General features: G+C 47.1%; 2 protein-coding genes across 3 annotated transcripts in view; one reads left to right on the top strand and one right to left on the bottom strand.

The window, feature by feature from the left end:
* The window catches only part of SEC14L5 (SEC14 like lipid binding 5), a 60,735-nt gene extending 54,973 nt beyond the window's left edge, over nt 1–5,762 (top strand). For both annotated transcript variants that reach the window (XM_074965541.1, XM_074965540.1), the window contains one exon: nt 848–5,762. In XM_074965541.1, coding sequence (XP_074821642.1) covers nt 848–953 — 106 coding nt within the window. In that variant the 3' untranslated portion in view covers nt 954–5,762. The remainder of the gene's footprint in view (nt 1–847) is intronic.
* Nucleotides 1,922–26,259, bottom strand: NAGPA (N-acetylglucosamine-1-phosphodiester alpha-N-acetylglucosaminidase). The gene is made up of 11 exons (XM_074965542.1): nt 26,107–26,259; nt 21,952–22,437; nt 19,620–19,759; nt 18,251–18,359; nt 14,963–15,091; nt 13,187–13,395; nt 12,250–12,297; nt 10,674–10,802; nt 9,642–9,773; nt 9,334–9,397; nt 1,922–7,757 (listed from the first exon to the last, which is right to left on the bottom strand). The coding sequence occupies exons 1-11, from the start codon at nt 26,241–26,243 to the stop codon at nt 7,523–7,525; spliced, it is 1,818 nt and encodes a 605-aa protein (XP_074821643.1). The 5' UTR covers nt 26,244–26,259; the 3' UTR covers nt 1,922–7,522.
* Nucleotides 26,260–27,413: the final 1,154 nt, after the last annotated feature.

The raw sequence follows: 27,413 nt of genomic DNA, 5'->3' as shown, positions 1-27,413 counted from the left end.
ACAGACTTGTCTGCTGAATAAGTCTGACATAGAGGAAACCTGCAGAGTATCTGTACACCCTGATGTTATTTTTTTCCCATTAAACCATTTCTATGGTGCCTCCCAGCAGAGAAGCTCTCAATGCTTTACAGACAGCTAACCCTCAGAGCAGGATACTGGAAGAAAAAGTGTGTGCGCGGGGGTGGGGAAGAAAAGGGTGGTGGTTTTTTTTTTAAGTTGAAGGCACCAATAGGACACAACTTGCTGAGTCAGTGGCAGAGAATAGAAAAAACCCAGAATTCCTAACTCCAACCATTCAGACTTTCTTCCCAGTGCTGTGGTTGTGGGGAGAAACGCACAAGTGGCTACAACAGTAATAAATAGAACCTCAGACTGCCACAGTGTCGGGAAATCTGGGTACCACTGCCAGACGTGTTCAGTGAGGGAGAAACTATGATCTGATGCTGGCAGCCCACGGCAAACAGACCCGTCTCAATTCAGCTTTTTTGATAGCTCTTTTGATAGCATCCAGTGTGCCGTTAACTGCTCGCTTAACTGTTTCTCTGCCCACCCACTGTATATAGAGCCCCAGAGAGCTTACTATGCCCTACCCCCATCGTAACTATTATAAATGAGTCATCACCTTTGTAGAAGGGTGCTAGTATCCCTGGCTGTGACAATTTAATTCCTCTTTGTGGCACCTAGGTACCTTGAATGTCTTTACATCTGGCGAGACCACAGTGAGGATAGAGTGAAAAATCCCACTTTGCACATCACTCTGGAAATAAACTAATGGAATCTCGGACGAACTTGAGTACCAATAAGAAGCTGTATGTGTAACAAGCGTATCCATTTTCTTTCGTCCCAGGGGGTCCATGTCAAGCCTGGAATCCTGCAATAGTGGCTTTTCCCAGCTCAGTGCAGCAACGACATCTTCCAACCAATCCCAGAGCAGCTCCCTCATTTCTAGATAGCGTGGTGTAGGCCTCTACTGACCTCTGAAATGTTACATCCGCGCTCTGAGGCCTCCTTCCAGGGCAGCTCTGTGGACCAACCCAAAAAGGCTGCAGTGTGGCTCAGCATCAAGGCTTTGGGGGCAGTCATTCACAAGACCACGAATAGCAGCAGTCTGGGGAACTCTTTTTGAAATCTATTTTCAGTAAGAGATGTGTGACTCTTCAATCTGCAAACTGGATTCCGTTGAGAGGCCTACTTACCAGTTGTGTTTTAACAGACCTGTGTTTTAGGGTGAATATCACTTTGCATGAATCTGTGTATTACTAAGGTTAAAGGGCTCTTTCCAATCAGTCCTATTTCTACATACGATAGAGGAGATGGATGTGGCCTTATCTGTAATGACCCGTAGAACTAGATTTATTCACATGTAGCAAAATTAGTCTAGTTTTTCTGGGCACCTGCAATACCAATGACACTCAAGGTACAGTGGGTGTTTCAGCAGCAGGGACTTGAAGCAAATTGTAAATAAATACCTTAATACAGGTCAGTATGTTTTGAGGGGGGCGGGGGGAAAGGGGAGAAACTTCCAAGGTAACCCAAACCTGAAACCTCTCCCAATCCGATTGGATGTTGCTTGGAAATACTTTCAGTTTTTTTAGTTAAAAAACAAAAACAAACAAAAAAAGACAGTATTTCGTACAGTGCGTAGGCAGAAAGCCTATCTCCAGCAAGCAAGTCCTTTCTTAAAGACACCCACTTGTCTTTATTTCCTCCTCAGGTTTATGAGCAATAAATGAGTGTCTCTCTGACCCACCCCATCAGACTGGGTGGGAATCGAATCACATTATAAAGGGCTAAGAAAAGCAATATGTTCTTTCCTTAAAGGCACAAGGTTTTATGGCAGCATTATAGGAGCTGCTCCTTTAAAAACGGGCTAACATGGAGAGGAGAGAACTCACACTCTCTCTCTCTCTCTCTCTCTCTCTCTCTTTTCTAAAGTACGTGTGCATGAGTATTTGAACACTTAATGAAACATATTTATTCAAATTGTATCATAGCTTATTTTAAATTATTGTTTAATGTATTGATCATTTCAATGATAACTATATTTATTTATTGAACCATATCATCTTTTTTTAACCAACTGAACTGTTTTGTTTTAAAAGGGAACGCCGGATCATCTTGAATCCCACAGACCTTTAGATTTCATTTCTAGTCTCTGTGGCAGCTGGGCATCTTAGCGTTCAGGGCTGTAGCACTCAGGGCAGTGTGTCATCTCTTCTCCCAAAGCTCATGGGAGTGGCCCCACTGACTTCAATGTTACTCGCGTGAGTAAGGGTTTGCAAGAGCAGGGACCGAGCTTGTGGATGTTATTGGTGGGGAGGGAGAGGCGATGCATTAAGAGCTGTTGGAGATATGTTCATGTACAATCTCTGCTGATTACGTCAGTGATGGACATATTGCAAAAGGAGTGAGAACCCATTTAAAAGTTTACATGGCAGAAAAGAGGTAGCCGGTATTCTTTCCTCAAGTACTAGGAAGTTAAAAAACAGGTGGTCAATACTGAGCTGCTTCTCGGCAGTATTTATAACTAACAGACACCCAAGAGGTATTCCTCAATAAGGAGTCTATTTTCTCTGCCCCACCCATCCTTAACCATTCTCACTACCTTCATTTGCTTGTTTCTAAGCACAGGGGGGAACTAATTGATAACTGGAGCAATGTACATAAGGAAGATAGTGTATAAATATGTAGGCTGGATTTTCAAAGGGAGTTAGGCATCTAGCTCACATTGACTTTTAGTGGCAGTTTCGGAAGACAACAAATTGAGGCCCCTTTGAAAATCGCAGCTATCACTCGTAGCATGGAAAAGGAAAGCTCCAGTGATCAGTGCGAACACCTACGTAGTAAAATACTTACTAAACAAACATCAGGGACTCTTCCAAGCATTTGTTAGTGCTTCGTTATCTCCATCAAGTGAACGAGGCTTTTGCCTTTCTCAGGTAGGGGCTGCCATTTTAATGATACCTCTCAACCAAACCTTTGCAATCCCAGTTTAATACAAAGAGGGAGTGGGAAATGGGCTTCACCATGAGAGAGCCCTGGAAATCAAAGTGGGTGAGAACGAGTGTATGTGTACCCACACACAAAGTTGCTTTAACCACAACTGACTCGTTTCCTAAAAACAATTACTCAATTTATTGTATAACTTTTAAACTGTTTTCATTTCCAGCACTTTACAACAGCAAAGCCCAAGTCCTATTCTGTGTCATTTCAAGATGGCTGCTTGTTTCTTAGTTTGACAGTTATGTTTTTTCACATTTACTCTGTCCCTGTGAGAATAGTTCTCCTTCATCCAGTAAAAAGTACTGAAGGTGGAATTCTCAGCTTAGAATTTGTTACGCGCGTGCACAGTCTGAACTGAGATGGGGAACAAGAGCCTTAAGTGGAAGGGGTATGGGCCAGGGGGAGGGCTCACTCCTGCTCTCTTTCTAGGACTTCTTACAATGGCCAATGTTCTTTCCCAAACATCAATCTCCCATGCACTGAGTACCATGTGTGAGGCTGCACTGTAATTCCAGATGTGGGGCAAAGTAAAACTCCTCTGAAATTTGACTTTTTTTCTAAGCTACACTGGCTCATTTCAGAAAATAAGGCATAATGCTCATTTCTTCAGAGCATGCTCTAGTGACTGGAGCACAAGGTGACTGGTGTCCTGGGTTCTATTCACAGCTCCTTGTGATCCAGAGCAAATTCTTTAGGGTAGAACAGACTGAGCTCCCGAGCAGCAAGTGGCTCTTTAACATGGCTCCTGTGGCTCTTTGCAGCACAGATACTAAAATACCATGTGATTTAATTATGAACCAGTCAGGAGGCTTTTACTATGTTAACCAATTGTAGTAGATAAAATAATAATACTTGGGTCAGTCATTTGGGGGGGGTTATAAATACATACACTAAAATTTCCCCTGCCATACTGTTTAAAGATGAATATATAGCACTCTAGTAAATGAAACAATGAATTCACACTGTGGTGGCTCTCTTTGGTAATGTTGATCATTAATTTGGCTCCTGAACCACTGAGGTCTGAGGATCACTGGGCGAGGACTTTCAAAAGTCCAATGACAGACCCACGTAATTTTTAGAAGTGCTGAGCACCTGTCACTCCAGTTGAAGTCAATGGAGCTCTAGCTGTGCCAAACCTCTGGAAAATCCGGCCCAGCTGTCTAAGTGGGCACCCAGAATTAAATCACTTCTGTAAATTTGGGCTTTAATCTCTTTGTTTGTTACTCCATCTGTAAAATGCACAGGCTCATTGCAAGATTGACATTTGTAAAGGATTCTGAGAGGAAAGACAAAGTGTTATCTGACCATCTGTATAGTTTAAAAATCACATGGCCCTATTTACACCTTGACGTGTGTGTGTGTGTGTCTGCAAATATACCCCAACTTGCTGTGTACCAGATTGCGTATATGGGGGCAAAACAACAGATGCAGAAAATGTGATTTCCATTGAACTCTGGATGCCAGACTAGATTTCTATTGTCATGCAGGGCAAAAGCCAGAATGTTCCAGTTGAGTTCAGGGCTTGTGGTTAAATATTTAAATGGTGTTTATTTTAAAAGGGCTTTTTTTTAAAAATTGTCCTGCATGGACCACAACCTTAGCTTTACAGAAGCACTGAGAGGGAGTCCAAGTGGCCTTGACCTGACTGAAGCGGCACGGCTAGATTTCTTCCCAGCAGCTCCTGAACTAAGAGAACCAAAATGAGTTTTCTGGAGCACAAAAATCATACTAATAAAGCACTGTTATATTTTTTCTCTGTTAGGGATAGCCCATAAATTCCCTTTGATAGGGATCCCTTTCTCTGTATTGTTTCCACACGCTTTCCACAATAGGAAAACAATCTTCTATGGGATGATTTAGCTAGTGAAATTCTGATTCAGTGTCAGAGGATTCGGATACTATTTCATACACTGTTTCAACAGTCTGTTTTGCATGTACAATCCCAGAGCCCAGGGTTGGACTTCAGTGGCACGTTGCTTCTTAAAAGGTGGCAGTTGCGCTCCCCTTGCCTACAGCCTTGCAAACAAGTAAGACTCTGATGCCCTACTCCAAAGGTCATTTTAAAAACTGGTGGGTGGGAAATGGGTCAGAATTTGCAGATCCTACCTACTGAACTTGGGTGCTAAGCTGTCATGTGTTTAACGTATCTTGTAAGGCCAGTTGCATCAGCAAAGCCAGTAACCTTCTTTTGAAATGCATTTCACCTCCTCACCCTCCTCCACAATTGTACTATGAGCTATTAAACGCAAAAAAAGATGAGACCCTTCTTTCCAGGTTAAGGCTGAAAGACTAGTTGAAGGACATTTGTCAGAGCCTCCTGCCTGGTGTTGGTTTCCTATTCTCCCAGCACAGACTTGAGAAAATTCTTCTAACGATCCACAAAGGATGTGCATTGTCAGCATTGACCATGAATCAGTTTTAATGGCATTGTAACACTTCCACGCTATCTGTATATAAAGACGAAATGGGCATTATTTTTTTAGGTAAATATACTATTTTCCCCACTCAACCTGCTCCTGTCTTAACTTTTTTACAAGGGTCTTGTCAGCAAAAAAACCCAACTTGTTCTGAGAATTCAGAGCATGCTACCGGACTACACAGGGTGCTTTGTGACATGTTACTGAGCAACAAATGTGAAGCTAAAGATGCAGTTACTTATGGCAATTGGAAGTTGAAGTTACCAGCTGTAATTTTCTGCTCTCCATATTTCTGTAACTTAAGATTAAAATGAATGAACCAATAAATGTTTTTTTGAGATGACTGACTAAATATTGCAGTTGTGGTATCTGTCAGGTAATCTAAGGTATTTATAGTGTATCTATTGCTCCAGTTATCTAAATGTGCCAAGGAGTAAAGATGAATCTTACCTTATTTCACAAACCTGTCTCATCTGCTGTGTTAGCAGTTCAGTTAAAATGATTTTTTTTCTGTAGTGCCAGAGGATGATACAAGATCCCACAGCAGCACTTCCAGCTCCACAAAGATTCTCAGGGGGTAAAATAGGAAGGAGCCCCAGTTAAAAACCGGTCTGTCACAGACCATTTTCCCTCAGGGTGAGAGAGAATACTGGTTTATTAAGTCACTTACTAATTGAGTTTATTCAAGTGTTAAATCACCAAAAGCAAAATCAATTCTTAAATGTACAGACCGATCTGACTCTTCAAATATAGCACAAAAACTCCACGAACTCTGCTTAGGTGGAGAGTCACAGTAAAAATGATCAAAGTGCATATTCAAGATGCTTGCAGCAGCCAGTGGCACATTGGAAGCTAGTTACTTTCCTCAAGAAGAGGAAGCAAATGAACATGTTTCTGAAAAGCCCTTTTAGTCTACAAAGACTCATTGGCCTAGTAAAATCACCAACCTCCACCTGAGACGTTTACTAGCTTTGACAACTTTAAAATCTACAGAACCTCAGTCCTCTCTGTTAAGCAACTTTCTGCACTCAGAGGGCGAATGCAATTTTTACAGCAGTGAGTGAAGCCTATGGCACCTACCATGTTGGAACATGGTTGAGAACAAAGGATTAGATGCTGCCCCTGGCCCAATTAGCATACGATTTAACTCCTGTGTTCCACCTCTGTGGAGCCTGTGTGCGCTGTTGCCTTGAAGCTTTTCCTTCTAGGTGAGTTATTCTTCAAGTTCTGGGGGCAGCACAGGACCAGGGCCAGAGAGTGAGTCCCCAGCTAAACTCACCTTTACTAAAAGGGGGAGCAGGGTCACTTCAAATTCCCAGAGCAGCGAGTCCGCTCTAGCCACAATGCAACAACCTGCCCCCTTGACAGGGAAGAGTGGGAGTTACATGCCCTTCAGGAGGGAGACTTTTGGGGACTGACACAAAAGGCTTTTCACATAACCTTGTTGATGACCCTATCATAAACTTAATACGTCCCTCATTGCGGCGGGGAAAGAAAAGCCTTCCAGCCCCAACTGCACGAAACACAGGTTGAGTGAAACAAGCCAGACGTGCCTGAGTTCTAACCATGCCGCTCAACCATCGAATGTGCTCTGGCCTGAGAACTGGCCCAAAGCTAGAAAAGCCATGGGCTAGCGCATGTTGCACTTCCACTGACTTTTCTTAAGTTTTCTTCTCATTGTCACTAATTAATCAAGCTCAATTTACTGGGCAGGGAATTCCTCATCCACAAACTAATGCAGTGAATACTGACCAACCCCCTGTAACCTCCACAGTTATTACAGGCCCCTGTTCTCCATAGTAGAGCAGCAGTTGCTGCTGTTGCACAGGGATTCCCATGTCCCCTCTCTCGCTCCTGAGCACCAGGCCCATGAAGGGAACTGAGAGATTTCTGACTGAGGAGTGGCAAGAAGGGAGGCAGCTGCTGGGCTGAGCCCTTAGTCACATGTTCTGTGAATACCACCTTGTGCCCCTTCTTGCTGCTGTTCTGCGCCAGTTACTAGCGTCTCATTTCAGGATGAAGCAGCCCTTGGTTGGTCCTCTGTGCTGAGAGCCAGTACCACAGCTGGGGAGAATCTCTCAAGTCTTTCCTCACCTGTCCAGTTAAATGAGTGCTTCAGTCTCTGGCTGGCTTTGACCTTGCATGTCTTCTGCCTGGTACTGCTCCAAAGGGCATGTATGACTGGCTTCTCCATTCATTTCCTTCAGCGGACGGTACATGTAGTCACCACTTTCACAGCGCTCCGCTGCCCAGCTCCTGAGAGCGAGCCTCAGGTTTCCTACCATGCTGATCAAAAGCAACAGTCCCAAGACTGAGGTGAAGCAGATCCAGGTTCTCCTGTGAGAGAGGAAGGAATAACCCAGTCTCAGAAACGCAGCACCACATGTTTCAGTACATCTGTAACTATGCAGCAGATTTCAGGTATGTGGCTCCTGGCTGACTGACTGCACCACTGCTGCAGCCTAAGGTCTTGCTTCTCACAGTGGCTTAAGTGGGTGCTTTTAGCCTCTCAGACTGGTTGCTTCTATGGTGTTTGGCCTCTTCCTTTAACGCTGACCTTTGGTCTCTCTCTTCCGCCAATAGAGCTGACTGTGGCAGACAGAAAGGCTGGGATTAGCGAAAAGCATGTTCCTCTGTGTGAAATGACTGGGGCACAGAAGAAAGATGAACGAATGGCTGCTGGACCCCACTGTTTCCAGCAAAGAAAGGCAGGCTCCATTTGTTTCATAACTAAGGCTATGAGTTGGTCACAGAGATCAGGGAGGTCATGGATTCTGTGATTTTAGGTGACCCCTGTGACTTCAGCCCCGAAAGGGGTGGGGCTTGGGCAGCCAGCCCTATGTTTGTGTAATTTATTGTGTATTGCCTGTGGCTTTTACTAAAAATACCTGTGACAAAATCTTAACCTTATTCATAACAAAGGCAGAACAGAGTGTACTTGGGGCGGTTCTCTCATTTCACTAACAGGAGCCACAATGTAGGGTTAGTAAAAGTAAGTGAACGGCTTTAAATGTGGAGGCCCATCATTAGCAGTGCAGCTGGTCTAGTCTCTCCTCATCAGTAATACAAGCACCATACGATGGTGCTGCACCTGGATGGCCTGCAATCAAAATTAACTTGCCCAGAAGCTGGAAATCAAGTGCAACCCAGGGCAAAAACTAGGCTAAGGGAGTTTAATCCACCGGTTTGGTTCCTTTGGATGCTGTGTGCATGGGGCTCTGCTTCCCTACAGGAGTTATTTGCAGTTCAGAGCTGGTGGGGCTGGAGGACTCAGTTTAATGCAATATTGCACCAGCATATGTGAGAGACCTTTCGCCACCAATCCCCTATGGTGCGAACCCTGCTGCAGCTAGGCCAGTGGGGAACAAAGCCCTTGTCTTACAATTACAGAGGCAATTAACAATCTACCCCCAAGAGCTTAGCCAAAGTGAGGATGAATCATGATTCATCTCCCTCCCCAAGTATTACTTACAGACTGGCTGTTGGCCGAACAGGATGTAAGAGGAGGGAGGGTAGGGCACACGCTGGCTACTGAATCTCTCCCATGGGGGCCTCCCATGACAGCTGTTGGGCATTGGTTGCCCTTACCTTCCCCTCTAGTCTTGTGCCAGAGCAGCAACAGCAGGGCCCTAGCTCTTGCTTGCAGACCTACAACTTGAGGCTGGCTTTCAAAGCCAGCTTAGACACACTCTGCAGCCTAGGGGCAGCTCCCTCCTAAGAATTTTGTGCTCACCCAGAAGCCTGATGAGCTGAGCACAGAGCATCAGGGGCAAGCACGTGTACTATACACAATGAAGCAGGAGATTTTCACACTCCCTGGCCATCCTCCCCACCTCACCACAAAAGGCCAACTGGTGGCAGGCAGGTGCTGCTCTATCATTTGTTCATATATAATCAAACATCGCACACTTACTCTGTGAGAAGGGATTTCTCATCACTCCCTGCTGGAACCATGTGGAAAGCCAGACAGTGCCCAGCTGGAAGACAAGATGACGACTGGTGAAGGAAACAGACGTGGGCGGGGTGGAACTGCCTCACGCCGAACGAGCCCAACCGAAGCACAGGGAAAAGCATTAGCTAGCCAAGGTGGCAGCTGCTTGGATCATAGCTCCGCGGAGCTAATGACAAGTGAGACAAGCTTTGGTCCCTATGGTCACATCAGTGTCACATGGTAAAGCTGCTGCACCATGTAGCCGAAGAGAACCAAGCAAAGCGGCATACCTCTGGATAACTTGTCCTGCAGGCTGTCCTCGTAGGTGATATTACAGCTGCCTGTCTCCTGGTCACAAGGACAGCCGTGCTCGCAGTCACAGAGCTGCTGGCAGTTTGGCCCATACCAGCCTACGGGGCACTCTGAGGAATTAAGGTCAATTGATTACAAAGAAAGCAGGCTATATTCCCTGCAGGCGGGGATTTCCACATCAGCACAAGGCATATTACCTCAGCCATGCATGTCCCACTAAAGCCACTGCATGTAGAGTAGTTGTTCAGAAACACTTAAACAAGCTTCATTTCCCCAGTGTATTTTCGCACACTACCTGTCTACTTCAGGCACTTGTCTAGTCCCCCTCCCCATAGCATCTGAGCACCTAGGGAATGATTTAGAGGCTACGATTTAGTTTGGAAGAACAAGCATTTTATGAGAACAAGGTGACAAAAACTAAAATTAAAAGGGCACAGTGTAATTAATCTGTGCAACTCCCTGCAGCAGGATCTTGAGGCAGAAAGTAAGATTCACACCAGCATTAGATGTTTTAATAAGAGCAGGTGCAGTTACGCAAACTAAGAAATAAGAGCTACAGGCAAATCAGCCATTAAAGGGAGAGCGCAAAGCCCAGACTTTCAACACTCGTCAACTCAGACTAGGTACATGCTAGAGGTGTAGTGTGGAGCGACACCCAGAATTAAGAGGTCATGGTCAGCTGCCTTTGGCTTTGTCAGACCAGGTGTAAATTAGGTGGGAGTTCAGCTGGTTTTGAAAGCACACAGGGAAAGAGCCAGTCTCTTCCAGTTACAAAAGAAAGAGTCACATTTTTAAACAGCATTTTGTACATAAAAGGTAGCCACCTAGCATAGCTGTAAGCCTGACTTGTCTGCATTACCATGACCCAACTGGAGAGTCTATGCCTGGACTTGCTTGACTGAGCCCTGTGGGGCAGAGCTCATGTCTTCCTTAGTCTGAACACAGGGTTGCTCCATACAGGGCATTTAAAGCCTTTGTACACGCACACCGCTCTTGGAAAGAGATGTCACCTTGCTGACAGATGGCTCCTTGGTAACCAGCAGGGCAGGTGCAGGATCCGTGCACAGAGTCACACGTTCCACCATTCTGACAGAGGCATTTCTGGGTGCAGCCATCCCCATAGGAGCCGCTAGCACACACTGCAGGCAAGCACAAACTCATCAGGGCTCTCTTACTGGCCACGCCAAGAGCAAATGGAATTCTCTGTATCAACATGCCAGCACCCCTTCCCCAGTGCTCTCCCCATTCACTGAGTATTCATTACAGAGGGACAGGATACCACAGCACCTCCTACAAGCCAATCAGCTGCTAAGCAGCCGGCAAAGCGAATTAAAACCAGGCACGTGCCCTGTGACAGCATGGAGCGAACCTGCCTCAGCTGGGAGCAGGGCATGCCAGGAGAAGGAAGAGATCAGTTTGCAGGGGGCTCCCGTTAAGGGTAAGGGAGGGACAACTCTGCTCTTTATGCCTCTGATTAAGTGTCCAGAAAAGGGAACTCCCACCAGAACAGGTAAAGAGGTTGGACAGGACTCCTATGTTGCTGTAGCTGTTTCCCTCCTCCCCTTTAATGGGCAACTGATCCCAGTGAGGAATCCCCAGCTGGTGCTGGACAAGCCCCCTCAACCCCTTTGCTCACCATGGGTTGGCTCTGTCAGAGGATAACAGCTGAGAACCTCATGGATACGGGAGGGACCTTCAGGAAAGCTGAGAAGCCCTGCAGCTCAGGGACTATCCCCAGGCCTGGGCAGGGGCAAAGACTTCCCAAGGGCTCTAGAAAGCACTTGCTACATGGGGAGAGTTAACTGGTGCCTGATGAAGTCACAGATCTCCTCAGCTCTCATTGATGATTTGAGCACCTGCAGCTCCAAAGCCCGTGATGGATGTGTTGCTCACGGCGAGGCCACAGAGATGCTGCTAGCTGGGTGATAATGCTGGGTTGGGCTGTTTAATAAAAGGCCTTTTAAACACAAAAAAACCCTCCTGCACCTTTGATCATGCGTCCATCCCAGACCCGTCAGCTTTCACCCATGCTCCCTTCCCCATTGCTACTCTATCGCTGTACCCCAGGAAACTCTCTGGAGGGCTGGAGAGCCAGGAGGGTGGTGACATCACCGTTATTAAGGAGGTGAAACCTCAGAGGGGAAGTAATTTATTCACACTACTTAAAACTTATTTAACTACAACACTTGAGGAGAACTTATCCTGGTTTAGAGGCTGAATTCACACTCCACACCCTGCAGTTAAAAAGGCAGGAAGCTCGCAATCTACAGTTCTCAGACCCATCTGACTGGGAACCACAGCTTGGAAATCCTGGCTATGTCTAACAAGGGAAAAATGCAGCAAACCCCTTGTAGGCCATTATGTATCCTAAAGGCGCAACAGAAAAAGGACAACACAGCTTGTTGTCTTTCTTTTGCAGCTCACCCTTACGAAGCTCTTACAGAACAGTGTGGATGTTAGATAGGGTCAATAGAATCATATTTCCCCATTGCTGCAGGCATCAGGCAGACAGCGCCCTATAACGACGGATCACGCGGTCCCCTCCATAGTCATAAAGAAGAAGATTATGATACAAATTGGAGTTACCTTCACTGCAGTTGCTGCCTATCCAGCCAGCATCACAGAGGCATCCAGCTGCACAAGGAGGAAACACAAATCAGGCATTGCAGCTGAGACAGGGAGCGAGACTACAGGCTGCTTGAGACACCAGTGCCCCTACTTAGAACATGCACCCGGAAATCAAGATAAGGGCTAACACACACTCCCCTCCGAGAGAGTCAGGGAGTGGACCAGCTGCGCTCATTTGCAGCTGCTGCTATAAAAGGCTTGGCTCTCAACAGAGCCTGGAGTAAGAGCAGCTCTCCTAAGGAAGAAGACTTCAGTTCTCAGCAGAGCACAGGTGCTAGATACTGGAGGTATTTTCTGTATGCAGAGCATGAGTGACTGGGGTGGGCTGGAGCAAGCCATGTTCTTGAGAGGGCTGCAGTCAGTCACAAGGTACTTTTTCTGTGGGGATTCCTAAGAGTAAGGGGCAATGGGTTGTGCTGGGAACTTGTGGGAGGAATCGCCCAGGCTCATTAGAATGAAAGTCATTGGTGACTCTTAACTAGAAAGGCTCCAGTGTGGTATTTCAGCAAGGCAGGAGTGGTCCAGGGAGGTGACTGCCCTGCTGTTTTGTCATGTAACAAGTTCTGCAGTTCCTACAGGGATACAAGGATGTGGAGAGGCCCTGGGAAGGGAAATCTTCACAAGAGGCTCTTTCTTCAGTGGTCCAGAACCTCTTCCAGACAGCTAGGAGCATAGCCTTGTTACTGTGTGGTGCTAGGCGGGAGGGGTTCCCCTACTCCGATAAAGTGGCAGATGTGAACTATGAACCATAACCTGACCAATCTCTATAAACCCAATAGCTCCCTCCCCACCCACTGCCCCCCAGCTGGTAATGATGACATACTAGCATGTGACACTAGTAACACACCCACCCCCCCGTTGCAATGGGCTTGCCCTGTAAATAGGGGTGGCTTACACTCAGTGCAGATGCCATGCTGGCTGCAGTTGGAAGGCCCGCAGTCCAGGACACTGCAATCTGGTCCTCTCCAGAAGTCCCCAGTGCATTGGCATTCTCCCAGCACGCAGTGCCCATGCCCGCTGCAATCTGGAGCCTCGCAAGCAGGCTCGTGGATACACATGACTGTCGAGACGCTCCGAGGGCAGCGCCACATGGCGTCGGACTTGCTGAGGACAAAAGGCAGTTCCCATGAGCAAAGGCTGGGGTGTGAAAGATTCCCTGCTCCTATAGCCCTGTGGCATGAATGGAGGAGGGGTGAGCTGTGCAGATACTGGCAAAAACTGAAAGCCAGGATCGCTGAGTCCTCCAACAGGGAAACACACCCAGGCCTCTGCTGGTTCTTGGATCAGCTGGCATGTTAGTAAGACTCATGAAGATCAGCTGCCAGACACTTCATATTTGATCCCCCTTTCGGTCACAGCCCCATTTGATAGCTTGGCTAGCAGCCTGATGATGGTGAGGGTTGTGTAATACCAGAGCACTTGGGAAAATTAGGTAATCACTCCAAATCCCATTAGTCCAGGGGTGGCCAACCTGTGGTTCCAGAGCCATATGCGGCTCCTTGTACAGGCACCGACTCCGGGGCTCGAGCTACAGGCGCCAACTTTCCAATGTGCCGGGGGGGTGCTCACTGCTCAACCCTTGGCTCTGCCACAGGCCCTGCCCCCACTCCACCCCTTCCTGCCCCCTCCCCTGAGCCTGCAGTGCCCTCGCTCCCCCCTCCCCTGCCAGAGCCTCCTGCACGTCGCAAAACAGCTGATCGGGAGGTGTGGGGAGGGAGGGGGAGGTGTTGATTGGTGGGGCTGCCGGTGGGCAGGAGGCGCTGGGAGCAGGGTGGGGGAGCTCATGGGGGCCTGCTGACATATTACTGTGGCTCTTTGGCAATGTACATTGGTAAATTCTGGCTTCTTCTCAGGCTCAGGTTGGCCATCCCTACATTAGTCACTCACTCAAAGGAAAACTGTCACGCTTTTCCTGTGCAAACTCCTAATGCTTCAAACGCTGATTATTCCCTCTTGGGTACAAGGTGAGAAGTACAGAGCTCGAATATGATAATTTAAAACAATAATAATTATATTTACACAGCACACTTCTGCCTGAAAAAGCCCAAGGCATTTCCCAAACAGAGAGCCACCATCAAAATACAGCCACCTCTGGGGTGGATGACAGCTGCTAGGTAGCCAGCTGGCACATTGTGCAAAAGGGGATGGAGAACTTTAGTCTAGGCCCACCACCTACTCTTCCAAGGACTAATGGGACCCTTTATAGCCGGGCAGAGCAGATAAGGTCTCTGAAAAATATTGTCTCTTGCCTGCTACTCAAAATATTGTCTCTGGCCTCCTGCCTCGGAAAGAGAGGAAGAGGGTGGAACCTGCTGGGATTCATAACTCTTACTAGTCTAGCTATCTCATTCATGCCTGATGTCTAGACTGGTACTTTGCACCAAGACGTCAAGTTATTTCTGTGACGTTCTAGGCAGGTCAGAGAGCAATACAGTCCCCTCATCCTTCCATACACACAGACCAGAATGAAGGACCAGATCTGTTCCCGAAAAAAGCAGGTGCATTTCACAGGAAAGTCAGTGGGAGTCCAACCCACTCTCACCAGGCCTGAGTTTAGCCCTGTGACTCTGGAGTGGTTCCCACAGAGATCTTGTCTATGTAGAGGAGAGCTCCTCAGGCAATGAACTGGGAAGCTGAGGTGTCCCCATGGTTTTCACCATCCAGCGCCTACCAGTGATCCGACGGGTAACTCGCAAGGGTTCCGTTTAAAACCAGAGTGGCTGACCCTCCACCATCCAGATTGATAGCATTCACGACACCCTGCTGCTTTAGGAAGTTGGCCATTTCCCAGAGATTGAGGCTGCAAAACAAAAACCAGTTATTGCAATTTAGCACCAAGGGATGCAAGAGCCATCTCCGGGGCAAAGTAGCAGCCTCTCTGACAATCTGGAGGGACTCTGAATTCTTGAACTGGGTTTGTTCAGCACCACTTCCTGAAGCTTCTCATTGGGTCTAAAATCTGTTTAGATTTAGGATAGTCTTCTTATAGAGGAAGCAAACATTTCTGCTGGTGGCCAGTGGATATAACTGATATTTAGGATTGGCAGAATTTGATTTTTTTAATATAATTTGGATGGATAATATCTACGTTTATTTTTAAGCATTTTTTAATCTATTTATATTTTCACAGTTGTGGGAAACTATGGGGGAGAAGGGTCAGGCAACAATGATTTAATGACAGCAGATGTTAGGCTTCAAAAAGTTAAAGCTTTATAACCATTAAAACACAAACTGTCAACGTCACATGTCAAAATATACAGAGTAAAGATCCTTAAATCCAACTCTCATAACTTCTCAAGCAGCATTTTCCTACTTTGCCTATCTGGAAACTTTGATTGTCAACAGACACATTTTTGTCAGTTTGTGTCTACGGTGGAATTGATGTTTACTGACACTTACCAAAAAAACTGAATCCTGCCAAGCCTGCTCAGAGCTGTGGCCCTGGAAACATAGGAGTGAAATAGCTGCCCTTGGATTTTTGCACTATGGTAACTATGACCGTGGAAAACCCCAGCCTGGGAGCACTACACCAATGGAAAGAGTTCAAAACTGAGCTCAGACCCCCAGTGCATGTCAATTGTACACACTGGGGGATGCTAGCAGTTCTCACTTGGTGCAGATGAGCACTCAGACAGAAGAACCAGCTTCCCTGCTGCATATCAGAAGAACCTGAAAAGGGACAGAGTCCACATAAATCATGCCTCTGTCTGAAAGATCTTATCCCTCCTAGCGGTAAATCTAAGAGGACTATCCCTGAAAGAGCTGAGAAAACAAAAGAGAAGTTTCCCCTTCCAGTTCTGCTTCATGAATGTGACAGCACTGTGGGGAGAGTCAAATTCACTGTTTCGTCCGGTCTAGTTGGCCATTTCCCCTGCTGCTCGGATGGGTCCGTCACAGGGAAAAGACACCGTTCACTATAGGAAAAGGTGATCGTAAACTCTCAAAACCAGCTGGGAAAGCTGGCAGCAGGTGCAGGGCCTGAAATTCAGAGTCCAGAGCCAGGAGGCACCTCTGTGATCATCTAATCTAGTGGTTCTCAAACTTATTGATTACGCCAACTTCTTTGTGTCCGTAGTCATATATGTGCCCGCCACACAAGTACATATACCAATATATGCGGTGGCAGTGCTTCCCTTGAATCAGTTTTGGCTTCTGTTGTCTCACTTGAGTTGTTTGTTTGGTTTTTTTTCCTGTTGCATGAATGAGCAAACTCTCCAAGGTAATATGAGCAAAAGCAAAACTGCGATTGTGGTCCATGCTTACAATTAAATGTGCACACTGCGTCGTAGCAATCAGATGGCCGTGACTTTGTATAATGCTAGGCAAGTTTAACAGAAATCCGTCAAAACGCACGGCGCCACCTGAGGACCTGATACGTCTGGAGGAATCAGCTTTGCTAGTTATTCATTGCTGTAGGTACAGTGTCTGCAGTAAGTGTCTACCTCCACCCCCTTCTCCCCCAAGCTTCTCATGTCTCACCCCCCCAGAATACATTCCATGTCCCCCAGTTTGAGAACCTCTGATCTCATGTATACCACAGGCCAGAGAACTTCCCCTTAGAATAACATCCAATCTTGATTTAAAAATAGTCCGTGATGGAGAATCCACCACAACCTGGTAAAGTGTTCCAATGGTTCATTACTCTCTCAGTTAAAAAATTATGCCTTTATTTCCAGTCTCAATTTGTCTAGCTTCAACTTCCAGCCATTGGATCGTGTTCTACCTTTCTGCGCCTAGACTGAAGAGCCCATTATTAAATATTTGTTCCCTGTGTAGATACTTAGAGACTGTGATCAAGTCATCCCTTAACCTTCTCTTTGTGTCTGTCAGTATAAGGCATGTTTTCTAATCCTTTAACCATTCTCATGGCTCTTCTCTGAACCCTCTCCAATTTGTCGACATCCTTCTTGAACTGTGGACACCAGAACTGGGCACAGTATTCCAGCAGCAGTTGCACCAGTGCCAAATACAGAGGTAAAATAACCTCTCTATTCCTACTCAAGAGTCCCCTGTTTATACATCACAGGATTCCATTAGCTCTTTTGGCCACAGAGTCACAGTGGGAGCTCATGTTCAGCTGATTATCCACCACGACCCCCAAATCTTTTTCCGATTAAGCCCTTTAGTCTTAAACTGACTCCATTTCAAGTTTGCAGCATCCGTTTATTGTTCCAAAATATACAGGATGGGCCTAAGTTAGCCCAGTGTAGTTCTCTTTAAGCCAGAGAGTTACACCGTGGCTGATCAGCTCCAATACCTTTAAATTCTCTTGGGTTTTTTTCAGGAGTGCAGGAGGGAGAAGGAAGTTATAGACTAGGACACACATCATACATCTGGCTTCCAGGACAGAGTAAGCTTCCATTTTAAAAAGTTACACTTCTAACCCTTTTAACTGACATCTGGGGGAATCATGCAAATGCAGCACTGTCTGGATAGCTCTGCAGACAAGTGAAAACAATAGGTCCAACCTGTTCCCATTGAAATGAACAGCAAAACTATCATGAATGTCAACGACAGCAGTATCTGGCTCAACACTGCTGAGAGAGGAGAAAATTATCCTTATTCATCACAATGAAATCTACACTCTGAAGCCTAGTGATGGCAACATCAGTGCCAACACGTAATTTCACTTGAGATCATTTTAGCAGAAAGATCCAGCATCAGTTCTTCTGTCTGCAGTAGTGGATTTAGAAGGGAGAGTGGGGAATCAAGAGCCCAACTGGTTCAACAGGGCATGGCTAGCAGTAATGGAGCCCTGCAGGGTTGTTCTCTCTAACTCAGAGTGCCTGGCTCTGCCTCTTTATCACTGCAAACTTTTAAACGGTGCCTTAAACTTACACTTGGCTTTACTGAACATGACAGCTGATGCTGTTCTCAGTACTGGCAGTGAAACCGGATCAGTCCCTTTGATACTTTGCCTGCCCCGTGAGTTTACTAAAGAACGAATCCTCAGCCTTACCCCCTCACATCAGTCTGTCCATCCATATGAACCAAAATCAGTCGCCCGAGCCTGTCATGTCCCACTGCCGTCCTGGCAGATAGCACATTGATGAACTTGTCAAAGGTCCCTGCATGGGAAAAAGGACAATTCACAGGCAGGTGAAAGAGCTGACTTTACAGATACCTCCATCTGGAAAAGACTGAGCACTAGTTGCTAACTTAACTCCAGCCTTCCCCATTTAACCTCGCATAGGAACTAGGGATGAGAATTTCCATAACCGCTCTTGTTACAAGAGACTGGCTGGCTCGGGGAGATTGGGAATGGAATATGGAGCCCTTCACCTCTAGGTCAGGGTTCAGCTGCAGCCCAGGTTGATGGTGACTGCTCTTGTGAAATGAGTTTCTGGCTTCAATCTAGTTCTCCATGGATAAGCATTCACACTAAAATAGGGCTCCTTGCTAGTACCTTCAGGCCAAGGACCAACGGGATATTATTATTTCTAGCACCCAAAGCCTCTAATCAGGATCAGGGCTCTACGGATGTGGATCTAGAAGACAGTCTCTACTCCAGAGTTCACAGTCTAGGAAATGAGTTGAGAATCCACGCTGGCCTGGGTCAGATGGGTTTTGCAAGGCATTGAATCAGTCCCAGGACTCCTGAGGCTGTGTGGACAGACCCTGCATTGCATTATGGGAAGGAGCCTGCTCCCCGCTCTCTCAAACTTCCAGGGGAGAGCTCCAACTGTTGTATCTTGTTACACCAGCGACTGAGGTGGGGGATAGGAAAAGACAGTGTCAAGATACTGGCTAAACATCAGCTTATTGAGTGACCTGTTAAACCCTCCCACTCCCCCATATTACTAGATTGGCATGGGCACCGGCGTGCTTTGCTTCACAACCCAGACAAAATAAGACTCTCTCTCCTTATCCAAGCAAGGCTTATTTTCAGCTCCCCCACCAACAGCACTGGTGGCAATGCTAGTGCAGCCCGGCACCAACAACCACGGGCACTTTAACCATTACACTGTCTAGACCTACTCTAAGCAGGGTTAGGTGACTTGGTGTCTAAAATGGCGGCAGGTAGCCCACCGCTATCACCAGCTGTGCAGGCAGTAGCAACAGGGAGAAATGTTAATGCTTCTGGTTCCGTTATAATGTGGCACATGCTATACCCATCATCTGATCCTCCCCAAGCAGTATGGGAAACAGTTTAGCTCTGTCTACACTTGCAGATGCACAACTGTTTGCATATGCAACCATGGCTGACAATGGGGGTGGCACGTACCAGTGCAGACACAATCTATAGCTATGAAACCAAGATGCCCATTTACAACCTCCTCACAAGGCAGTTCGTCAGCAGATTGGAGGCAGTAGCTTAGGATCTTTACCTGTGGCTTGAGTCTTGTCACACTCCGCTGTCTTACTCTGATTGATATACACCTCTCCATCTCTCAGCAGCCAGACTACGCCGCTCACCAGCTGCACAAATGGGTTCACTTGATCCAAAACATCTTCCTCCGACAGGTAACTGGGGGAGAGACCAGAGGAGTGAGGTGGATCATCAAAGTGCCCCAAAACCTTTAGTGATGCAAGACAATTTCCTAATGTAGACAAGGCAATACATTTATTCCTGACAACAGGCAGCTCAACCAGTTCTGGAAAAATGTGACCATATGCATAGATCAAGCCATGTTCTGCACTGTTTCAGAAGCAATGGACTGAACCTGGCAGGCAGCAAATCTATACAACACCCTGGGTAATACCCAAGTGACCATCAGCCCTTTTGTATACTAAAGCTCCTGCCATTGGTACCACCAGGAGAGCTGAACCAGAGGAGCAGTGGTAGGGAGATTACAGCAAAACACCTTACTCTAGACAGAACCATCCCCGCAGCCAGAAACACATCAATTTTCAAGCACAGGCAGAGCCTAGGGCTCTGTCTCCACTAGCAGTGTGTTAAACCTTCTACAACAGCAGCTCCATCTTAACAGGTTTAAAAGAGCCTAAGTGGGCTCAGTTTAATCTGGCAGTGAAAATGAGTTGAGAATCCATGCTGGCCTGAGTCAGATGGGTTTTGCAAGGCATTGAATCAGTCCCAGGACTCCTGAGGCGCTGTGGACAGACCCTGCATTGCATTATGGGAAGGAGCCTTCATTTAAAAAAAAAACCCCAAACCAGCATTCTTGGAAGCAGAGCAAATGCTGAAAAAGGCATTCATGACTAGAACCTCCAGGCCAGCTAGCAGGCGTGACCATCCACATGAGTTTTTATTCACACAAACATTCATTGAAAAAACAAAGCATCACGAATACAAGCGTGATTAGTGGTGAGCGTATTTAGCATTTGAATGGCTCTCATGGCATTGTGAGAAAACCCTTCACAATTCATGTCAAATACATCCCATTTGGTCCAGGAAATACAGAAAGCTTCTTAAGTGTATTTTGGAAGACTATTTTACTACCCTTTACTATCTGTGCTGGATATAATGCACCATGTACTTGAAAATCTGCAACTTTCAACATATTTATGAAGAGGGAATGTCTAATTTGTAAGTTTAATATCTGATATTTACGAACACTGATTCTCACCACTCTCCTGGGAGGTGAGCATTATCCTCTTTTGATTGGTGAGAAACTGAGGCACTGGCAAGCTAAGGGCCTCATTTCCTGAGGTACCAAGCACTCACAAGCATAGAGGAAATCAACAAACGGGGGGTATTCAGCGCCACTGCAAATTCAGCACCTAAGGGACTTGCCCAAGGTCAGAAAGGGGAGTCTGGAGCAGAGCCATGTGTAGAAATTATGAGTGACTGGCTCCAAGACTAGTGATTCATAAATTCAGATTCCAAGGCCAGAAAGACCCATTGTGATTGTCTAGCCTGACCTATTGTAGATTGCAGGCCAGAGAACCTTTCCAAAATGATTTCTAGAGCAGATCTTTTGGAAAAATGTCCAACTGAACTACAAAGCCCTGAATTAAAAAGATAAATCTCACTCTTCAGTAGACCACAGGGTACCAAGTTTAAATGAACCAGTGCAAGATCGGGAAAGCCTTCATAGTGCCTAGGCACGCATCACTTTTTTTAACAGATGAGCTCTGTTTTCCTACAATTAATAGTATGTAAAAGTGATAGTCACACAACTTCTGTGTACACAGGTGTACATTACAGACTACTGTGTACATTACAGACAGAGGAGAAAATGGTTCTCTTGGCATATGCCTAATCAGTAGCCTATGCAATGCATAGTACAGAAATTGCACACGCAAAAATGACGGTTGTTTGGAACAGTCTGTAAATATGATCCTTTATCTGCACGGTATTCCAGGGAAACAGAACTATTTCTGCAAAGCTTTAATATCCCTTTTGTCCATCCAACAATGTAAAATAGTAATTTAAAAAAAAAATGAAGCTGCTGGGTGACTACATGAAGCCCTAGTATTGATCTTGATAGGCTACATTCAGCCCTGGAAAAATATCAGGGTCTTTCTACCAAGCTGCTCTCATAGATCACACTGCCAGTGCTTCCTTTCAATAAGGAGACGTAATGTCTGAGATCAGGCCAACAGGGCCATTCTATAATGTACGGGATTAAAAATCCCCATTGTTACAGTAGGGGAAGGTCCAGAAGCCAGTTCCTAAGGGGGGCACTTTCTGCCTTAATGTTTATACTGAGCCTTTTGAGACAAGAAAATGGCACAGAAAAGCGCCCAGATCCTTACCCAAACACCATGGTGCCGTCCTTCCTGATGCCAAACTGCGCATTCTGCACACCTCTGGCATTTCTCACCAGCCTTCCATCGCTTACAACGTTCCCAAGGCATTCTCCGGTGACCATGTCAAAGTAGCCACCATTTTGGGCCACTAGGCACTTGCCACGTCTTGCCGTTTCTATCACAGTGGACCGAAGGCTTGAATTGCAACCTCCCGAGCTGCCAGGCTCTAACACAGAGAAGGTTCTCAGGGGGTTGCTCACAAAAGTAAAGTGGCCATAGACTTCCCTTTGCATCATGCCCTCTGGCGGGAAGTAAGACACGAATCCTCTTGTCGTAGTCATGGGGAGTTCGGTGCCAGCGTTGCTGGGCCAAGTTTCATGTGTTACGTTGCCATGCACAACAGCTTGACAATCTCTGACGTACCTGTGATGGTGACGAGGACCATGGTAGGAAGGAGGATATGGCAATAACAAGTCGTCATTTAATGAACTCCTGAAATGAAGAGATGGGTGAGATTGTGAAATCTAGTTCTCATTCAACCAGCTGGTCTGTTTTCCGTCTGTCTAAGCTACTTACAGGACCCTCTGAGCACCTCACAGTCTTTTCAATGTGTTTAGCCTCACAATATCCCTGCAAGGGGAGTGCTACTATCCTCATCTTACAGATGGAACCGAGGCACAGGCTATGGCAGCAAGCCTCCCAGCCCGGGTTGACAGACTTGGGCTTGCAGGGCTCTCACTGGCACTCTAAAAATAAGCGTGTAGCCAGCAGCTTGAACTTACAATTCAGACTCTGAAGCCTAAGGAGGGAGTGGGCTTCAAGCCCGAGCTCCAGCCTGAGTCACAACTTCAAAGCGCTGTCTACACAGCTATTCTTACAGCACCAATGCAAACCCAGGTCTATTGGCCTGAGCTGGGACACTCACTCCTGCAGCCTATGTAGACATACCCAGAGACACTAAGGTCTTGTCTACACTTAAAACTTTTGCCACTTTTAACTTTGCTGGCATAGTTAAAGTGGCAACCCCGTCCTCTCCCCACCTCCAATCCATGCAACTATGGCGGTATATTGGTACAGCTTATTCCAATTCGGCTAAGTGAACTAAGCTATACTGCTATAAAGCATCTTGTACTGGCATAACTACATCTACGCTAGGGCTTTGCTGGCATAACTTTGTTGATTAGGAGTGTGATTTTTTTTTTTTTCCTCTCTTTTAAACCAACATAGTTATGATAGTAAAACTTCTGAAGTATAGACCAGATTAAGTGTCTTGCCCAAGGTCACACAGAAAGTATATGGCAGAGCAGTGAACGGAACCCATGTCTCAAGTCCCTAAGCTCTTACCTAATAAGGAAACCAACACCATTTTGCTGTCACTATTGCAGTATCAGCAGTGGGAGTGCTGGCATAGGCAGGGGACAGGCATTTTTAAACTATGCATCATATAAATGATCAGAGCAGGCCTAGATGTCACAGTGGCAAACATACCTGCACCCTGTATATACTAGGGCTTCTGTTGCAGCTGTTCGTGCAACAATGAGAGTTTTCCTAAAGAGCTTAAATCAGAGCTGGGCAAACTACAGCCCACGGGACCGTCCTGCCCAGCCCCTGAACCCCCCCCCCCCCCGCTGTCTCCCCTTCCCCGCAGCCAAGCCACCACAAGGGCAGCACGGCTTGCACCCGCTCATCTCCCAGGCTTTACAATAAGCCAGTCCTGCTGCTCTGAGCAGCATGGTAAGGGATCAGAGAGCTGGCGGAAGGAGGGGGGGCGGGTTGGATGAGGGGCAGGAGGACCCAGGGAGCTGTTGGATGGGGCAGAAGTTCGGGGGGCGGTCAGGAGACAGGGAGCAGTTGGATAGGCGTGGGAGTCCCGGGGGGCCTGTCGGGGAGGCAGGGCTGTGGATAGGGGGTAGGGTAGTCAGGGGACAGGGGGGTTGGATAGGGGATGGGGTCCTGTGGGGGCGGTTAGGGGCAGGGGGTCCCAGGAGGGGGTGATCAGGCGACAAGGAGCAGGGGGGTGGGGTCAGATGGGTCGGGGATTCCTAGGGAGGCAGTCAGGGGGCGGGAAGTGGGAGGGGGTGGATAGGGGGCGGGGGCCAGGCTATTTGGGGAGGCACAGCCTTCCCTACCAGGCCCTCCATACAGTTTCACAACCCCAAATTGGTTCTTGGGCCAAAAAGTTTGCCCACCCTGGCTTAGATAAAGCACTGTTGACAAGATGAGCGGGGCGGAGCGGGGCGGGGCAGAACAGGTGATGTGGGAGATGCCCAGGATAAAAGGATTTGCTGAACTCAGAAGGGGGCTGTGATGTAACTTTTTTTTTTTTTTTTTTAAACAGTCTCTTGTGTTCCACATGCTTTGATAGATGGACACCACTGAAACTGGATTCCAAATTCTTTACTCATTAGTAAATAGGTTGTTACTTTGTGTTGCCTTTAGCATGAGACAAAAGGGAATAATATCTGCCACAAACACACCTTATATTTTTCTGAGGTTACCACATATGAATATCAGTCACTAACTATATTAAAAAAGACATTACCAGGAGAGTTGCACAGTGGAAATTAACTCTGAAATATTAGGTAACTGATACAAGGAAATCCTATCTTGAATACCCAAGACAGTTAGGTCTTGTTTACATTATAGACCTTTTATTAGCATAATCAGGGGTGTGTAAAATCCACATCTCAGACAACTTGGTTATACCCCTAAGCCCGTGTAGATAGCACTTATGACACCGGGAGACCTTTTCCCACCAACATAGCTACTGCCTCTCGGGGAGGTAGAGTAACTACGCTGATGGGATTGCAGCTGCACTGATGCAGGGTTTTAAGTGTAGACACGCCCCTAGAAAAAACATAATATAAAGGATTATACATTGAGACATACAAAGCTCACTGTTTCTTCAGACTCCCAAAACCCTAGTCTATGCTTATAGAATAGTTGTGCTAGCTGTCATAGGTGTTCGATTGTTGCCCTAGTCCAGGTTTGTCACCAATGTATATGGGGCATAATTGAGTTGAAATAATTTCTGAAAGGAGGCTAGGTAGTAATCAACTATTGGCATGACTATAAAAGCTAAAACACTCAAATGTTTCTTTCCTGGCATGTTCTCTCTTTCCTAGTGTAGACAAACAACAAAGTACAGTACTTAGCTTCTAGACCATAGTAGTCATAGTCTCATTTCCAGGAATCTTTCTTTTCAGTGGCTTTTCTGTCTCTCTTGCTTGCTTTGTTTATGCTGTGGCTCCACAAGCAGGGGATGTGTTATGTTTTTGCTCCTACACTCTAAGGTCAGGTTAAACCAGTTTAGAGCAGTTTGGACAAGGGGGGAGATCTGCTAAAAGTTCATTTTCCCTCTAAGTGCATGTCGCGTCAGAGACAGGACTTTCCACAAGTAGTAAGTACCGCAAAGTTCGTTCCCTAGACCCTGTGAAAGGTGCAGGTCGGCCGAGACACCCCCCGCCGCACCATTTAGGGCAGGGGTTCTCAAAGTGGGGGTCAGGACCCCTCAGAGGGTCGTGAGCACTGTTCCCTCTAAGCAGTGTGCGCGCACACAGATCCTAAACCCCACGCATACAGTGAAACACTGCGTGCACAAAAATTTGCACAGAAGCACAACAATTTGCACAGAAGAAATTTTTTGCACACTCGGCCTGTCAAAAATTAGAGGGAACGTTGGTTGTGAGCTGTCAGCCTCCAACCCAAACCCTGCTTTGCATCCAGCATTTATAATGGTGTTAAATATATAAAAAAAGTGTTTTTAATTTATAAGGGGGGTCGCACTCAGAGGCTTGCTCTGTGAAAGGGGTCACCAGTACAAAAGTTTGAGAACCACTGATTTAGGGGAACAAATTAGACACGGGGGGGGGGGGGAAGAATGCAGGGACAGCACGTGTCATGAACAGAAAATGCTGTTAAGATGGCCCCCATGAAAGCACTACAGGGGGAGGGGTAGATAGTTTGGGGGGAAGGGGGAACCGGGCTGAGTTTATTAGCGGGGGAGGGAGAAAGGGTGGCGAGGGGAACTGGCCGGGGTCCCTGGTTGGCGGGGATGGGGACACTGGACCGGGGTTACCAGCGGGCCGGGTGTGCTCCCTCCCCAGCCTCGACACCTGGGCTGGGCGGACCAGCTGCCCAGCCGGGAGGCCAGAGACTCACCCCCCGTCGCCGCCGCCGTGCGCTGTGCGGAGCCAGCTGAGCAGCGCCAAGGAGGCGGCGAGAACAGCCACAGGCCGCGGCCGCCGGCTCCCCCACCTCCGGGCCGCGCACCCCGTCGCCAGCGTGGAGCCCGCCATTTTGAGCGGGCCGGAAGATCACATGACAATGGGTCACGTCACGTGATGAGAGCGAGAGCGAGCGAGCGAGAGAGAGAGAGAGAGAGAGACTAGCTGAGGGTTGTGCGCCACCTAGTGTCAGCCCGGCCCTATCGCGGCCACCAGCGCCCGCTGAGGCCAGGCAGGAGCCTGGCGGCCGGGCGGGGGGCTTTGCTCAGCCGCAAGTTGACCATAGGGGGCAACGTGTGACAGCGAGAGGCTTCTTCATACCCCAAACCCTGCCCCCATTAAACCCCTCATAATGCCCCCTCCCAACTGCCCCCAGGAGACTAGCCTAGAATAGTTTCTATAACCCCCCCAAAGATCCCCATGAAACCCATAGTACTCCACAGAAACCTGACCCCAAAACCTGAGTCCCTTCAATTGACACCCTGCCCAGCCGCCTCAGAATCTGGTCTCTTGTGATCCCACCCCAAACTTACTCCCTCTGTTGTGACTCTCGCCTCTCCAAACCTGCCCCTATGTCGGGACCCCCACATTGGTTCCACACCCAACAGGAGCTTTGCGGGCTCTCACAAATTTAGCTGCACTCCTGATACTTGGAAGGTTGGTTTGTTTTTTCCCCCTCCCTAAAGCCCCTGGAACTCCTTGGTGCCAAATGGGCAGGGGACATGGGGCGCATAGGGTTTTACAGGATCCCCCATCCCTAGGTCAGATATCTGCATAATAGTTCTCCAAAAGGTGGCATGAGAAGTCTCTACCAAGAGCTAGTAGTCCACTGTTCGCATAACCATTGGGATATTCATGTACAGATAATATTGAAGGAGTTATGTAGCTTTACAAAAAATTATATTCTTAGGATCTTGGAGTTAAGGCACGTCACCAGGAGGTGACAACCTCAGAGCTGTTCCTTTCAGGCAGGACATAACAGACACCCATCTCCCTGTCTGGTAATTTGTGTTTTGTGCATTTTCTGCCTGTTTGCATACTGAGCCATAGACAAAAGAACAGATTGTGAAATCTACAGAAACCAACAAGCAGCAGGATGGGTGTCCTGCTTATGAATAAAGACAAAAGATAGTTGTATATCGTGAGGTGCAAGGAAACACATGGGGTCCATCGGCTAGAAGACAAATGGATAGTATGTTTGCCACATGAAAGGAGGGTCACAGCCAAGCTTGGGTGTAAAAC

Source organism: Natator depressus, chromosome 10, assembly GCF_965152275.1.
Source record: "Natator depressus isolate rNatDep1 chromosome 10, rNatDep2.hap1, whole genome shotgun sequence".
In the NCBI taxonomy this organism is placed as follows: domain Eukaryota; kingdom Metazoa; phylum Chordata; order Testudines; family Cheloniidae; genus Natator; species Natator depressus.
The sequence above is the reverse complement of the archived record's forward strand: the minus strand, read 5'-3'. Positions and strand labels throughout refer to the sequence as shown.